This window comes from Microtus ochrogaster, chromosome 1 (assembly GCF_000317375.1).
Source record: "Microtus ochrogaster isolate Prairie Vole_2 chromosome 1, MicOch1.0, whole genome shotgun sequence".
NCBI lineage: Eukaryota > Metazoa > Chordata > Mammalia > Rodentia > Cricetidae > Microtus > Microtus ochrogaster.
Window position 1 is genome coordinate 58,451,701 of NC_022009.1, and position 2,881 is coordinate 58,454,581.

At 37.9% G+C, this 2,881-nt stretch overlaps 1 protein-coding gene across 2 annotated transcripts in view; it reads left to right on the top strand.

The window, feature by feature from the left end:
* Baz1a (bromodomain adjacent to zinc finger domain 1A) overlaps nt 1-2,881 on the top strand; it is an 81,289-nt gene that overhangs the window by 45,480 nt on the left and 32,928 nt on the right. For both annotated transcript variants that reach the window (XM_013347274.2, XM_026782398.1), the window contains exons 7-9: nt 935-1,034; nt 1,547-1,713; nt 2,265-2,360. In XM_013347274.2, the coding sequence (XP_013202728.1) occupies nt 935-1,034; nt 1,547-1,713; nt 2,265-2,360 (363 nt within the window). The remainder of the gene's footprint in view (nt 1-934; nt 1,035-1,546; nt 1,714-2,264; nt 2,361-2,881) is intronic.

Consider the following 2,881-nt stretch of genomic DNA (forward strand, 5'->3'; position numbering starts at 1 on the left):
ATGATAGTGTACATAAGCGACCCCAAAACCTCCACCAAAGAACTCCTAAAGCTGATAAACACCTTTAGTAATGTGGCAGGATACAAGATCAACTCGTATTTTACTTCTTAAGATCTAACTTCCTAGATAATATAGCCATGAGGAAAGGGACCAGGTCTGTCTTGTTTATCACTGTGATTTAGCACTTGCCTAATGCATAGCAGGTACTCAAATATTAAAATGAATTGTATGCTTTGTTAGATTATAGTATAAAGCAATACATGCATATTAAAGAGATGGGTGTGGTGCAAAGGAGAGAGGCAGGATGATCACAGCAAGTCCAAGGCAGCTCGGCTTGTATAGAAAGTTCCAGGCCAGCAAAGGAGCTACAGAGCAAGAATCCTGTTCCAAAATGAAATAAAAATTTGGTATTGCTTAATATTGAGCAATCGTTCTGATATGTCTTTCATATTTGATGTTTGTATCATCTAGTTTATAAAGTAATCTTAAGAATGCTATATATATATATATATATATATATATATATATATATATATATGGCTCTTGAAATACATATTTTCAGTTATTTTTCTAATTCATGTAAGTTTTGGAATTGACTCATGTTGTAGCTATTACTATGATTAGAATTATTAAGTGTGCATTTATAGCAGACTCAGACCTCATTTTAGTATTTTGAAAAGGTATAACTGGCCAGGTGGTGGCAGCACACACATTTAATCCCAGCACTTGGGAGGTAGAAGCAGGTGAATCTGCGAGTTCCAGGATAGTCAGGGTTGTTACACAGAAGAACCCTGTCTCAAAAAAAAAAAAAAAAAGGAAAGGTATGTTTTGTTTTGTTTAGCCAGAACTCTACCACTGTGGTGCACCCACAAGTCCTGGAGGGGCTTTTGGGAGAACATGTGATTTACCACTTGTTTCTTGGTTTATTTTTTAGGAAGACCACATTGTTAGTAAACAGACTATTACAGGTTGTCGGAACAAAGCCACAAAAGAAAGAGACAAGCTTTTGAAACAAGAAGAAATGAAGGCACTAGGTGAGTTTTAGTTTTAGAATTATAAGCTTCCTCCCTCCAGATAACTGCCATTTTTTTTCTAAATGAGACTTATCATCTCTTCAAATATACCGTATTTCCAAGTAGACTGCTTAAAGCTAAGTTGAGCTGAAGTGATTTCAGGATTTAGAAGCTGTTGGAGGTCATTATATCTGAGTTCTATATATATAGCCTTTACAAAACTGCCTCCCTTGAGAGTTCTAGATGAATCCATTGGAATTGGGAGGGGGTGTGGTTCCGTATCCTAACAAGTGAATTATTTGATTGTCGTTCTTTGTGTGTGTTCTAGTGTCTTTGCTTTCAAAGGCAGGATACGTTTGTTCTGGTGTGGGTAGCTTATTGTTTAATCCATTATCTACTAGCCCTCTAGCTCTTCAAGAACTTGATCTCCACTAATTTTCATTTAACCTAAAACCTAAATTAGATTTAAATAAAAAAAAAGCCGAATGTCTGTTTTTGTCTGTATACAGTTTTAAATTTGGCCTTCCCCACAGCTTTTGAAAAGGCTAAATTAAAGCGAGAAAAAGCAGACGCTTTGGAAGCAAGAAAAAAAGAAAAGGAAGATAAGGAGAAAAAGAGGGAAGAACTGAAGAAAATTGTAGAAGAAGAGCGACTAAAGAAAAAAGAAGAAAAGGAGCGACTTAAAATAGAGAGAGAAAAGGTATTCACTGGCGTCTGCATAAGATGTAATCCTTACCTGTAATATAAATTTGCATATTTAAGTGCATGGCTGATTTTTTAAATTAAATGTTTTTACCATCTTCATTCACATTTCTTCTGAGTCTGTGCATAGAACACTGATTTAAAAAGTTGTTTATCTCTCTTTTGCATCAGAAAATGTAATGACTGTTTTAAGGTCACACATTTCTGTCTACTTGGCACTTCACAGTCCTTCGCAGTCATCTGTATGTAATTACAGCTCCAGAGGATTTTGTTTGCTTGTTTTTTGAGACATGTAGCCTAGGCTAGCCCCACATTTCCTCAGTGCCAAGGACAACCTTGAATTCCTGCCAGTACCCCCAGGTACTGGAATTACAAATGTATGCCACCAAGCCTTGTTTTATGTGGTGTTGAGGATCAAGCCCAGGATGTGTGACTACTGGGCAACTACTAGCCGAACTCCCAGCTTCAGTGTCTATTAGCTGTTCTCGGGTCCTGTTGATACTGACTAATAAATGTCTTCTAATAATTTCTATTAACCTTTTTTGTTAGGAAAGAGAGAAATTACGTGAAGAAAAGAGAAAATATATGGAGTACTTAAAGCAGTGGAGCAAACCCAGAGAAGATATGGAATGTGATGACCTTAAGGTATGAGCGTGCGGTGTCCTACACAGATGTGTTTAGTTAGTTCTGTGCGGCTTTGCTGCCAAAATGCTTGGTTGAGCTGAGCATGGTGATGCATTTAATCCAGCAATGGGGTGGCAGAGGCAGGTGGGTGCATTTCTGTGAGTTTGGGGCCAGCCTGGTCTACCTACTGAAACACTATCTCAGAAAGAAAATTTTTGGTGGATTATTTTTTTCTTCAGTGCGATGGGTGTCACTGTGTAGTCCAGGCAGCCTGGGGCTCCCCTCCGTCTGTGTCACTCTAGTGTAAGTAGACCTTCAGCTGAGACATACTTTTTCCTCATATTTAACTGAAGTGAAGCAGCCTGTTGTACAGATGTTCACTCTTAGCTTTCCAGGGTTGCTGTTTTTATAGCATGAATTCACAGTGGTGGCTGGTCTACCGAAACAATTGGTCAGTCTTTATGGTATCTGACATAAAATATCTGCTGTAGCCAGGCATACATTTAGGTTTATTAGGGGGTAAGAGAATAATAATTATGTTT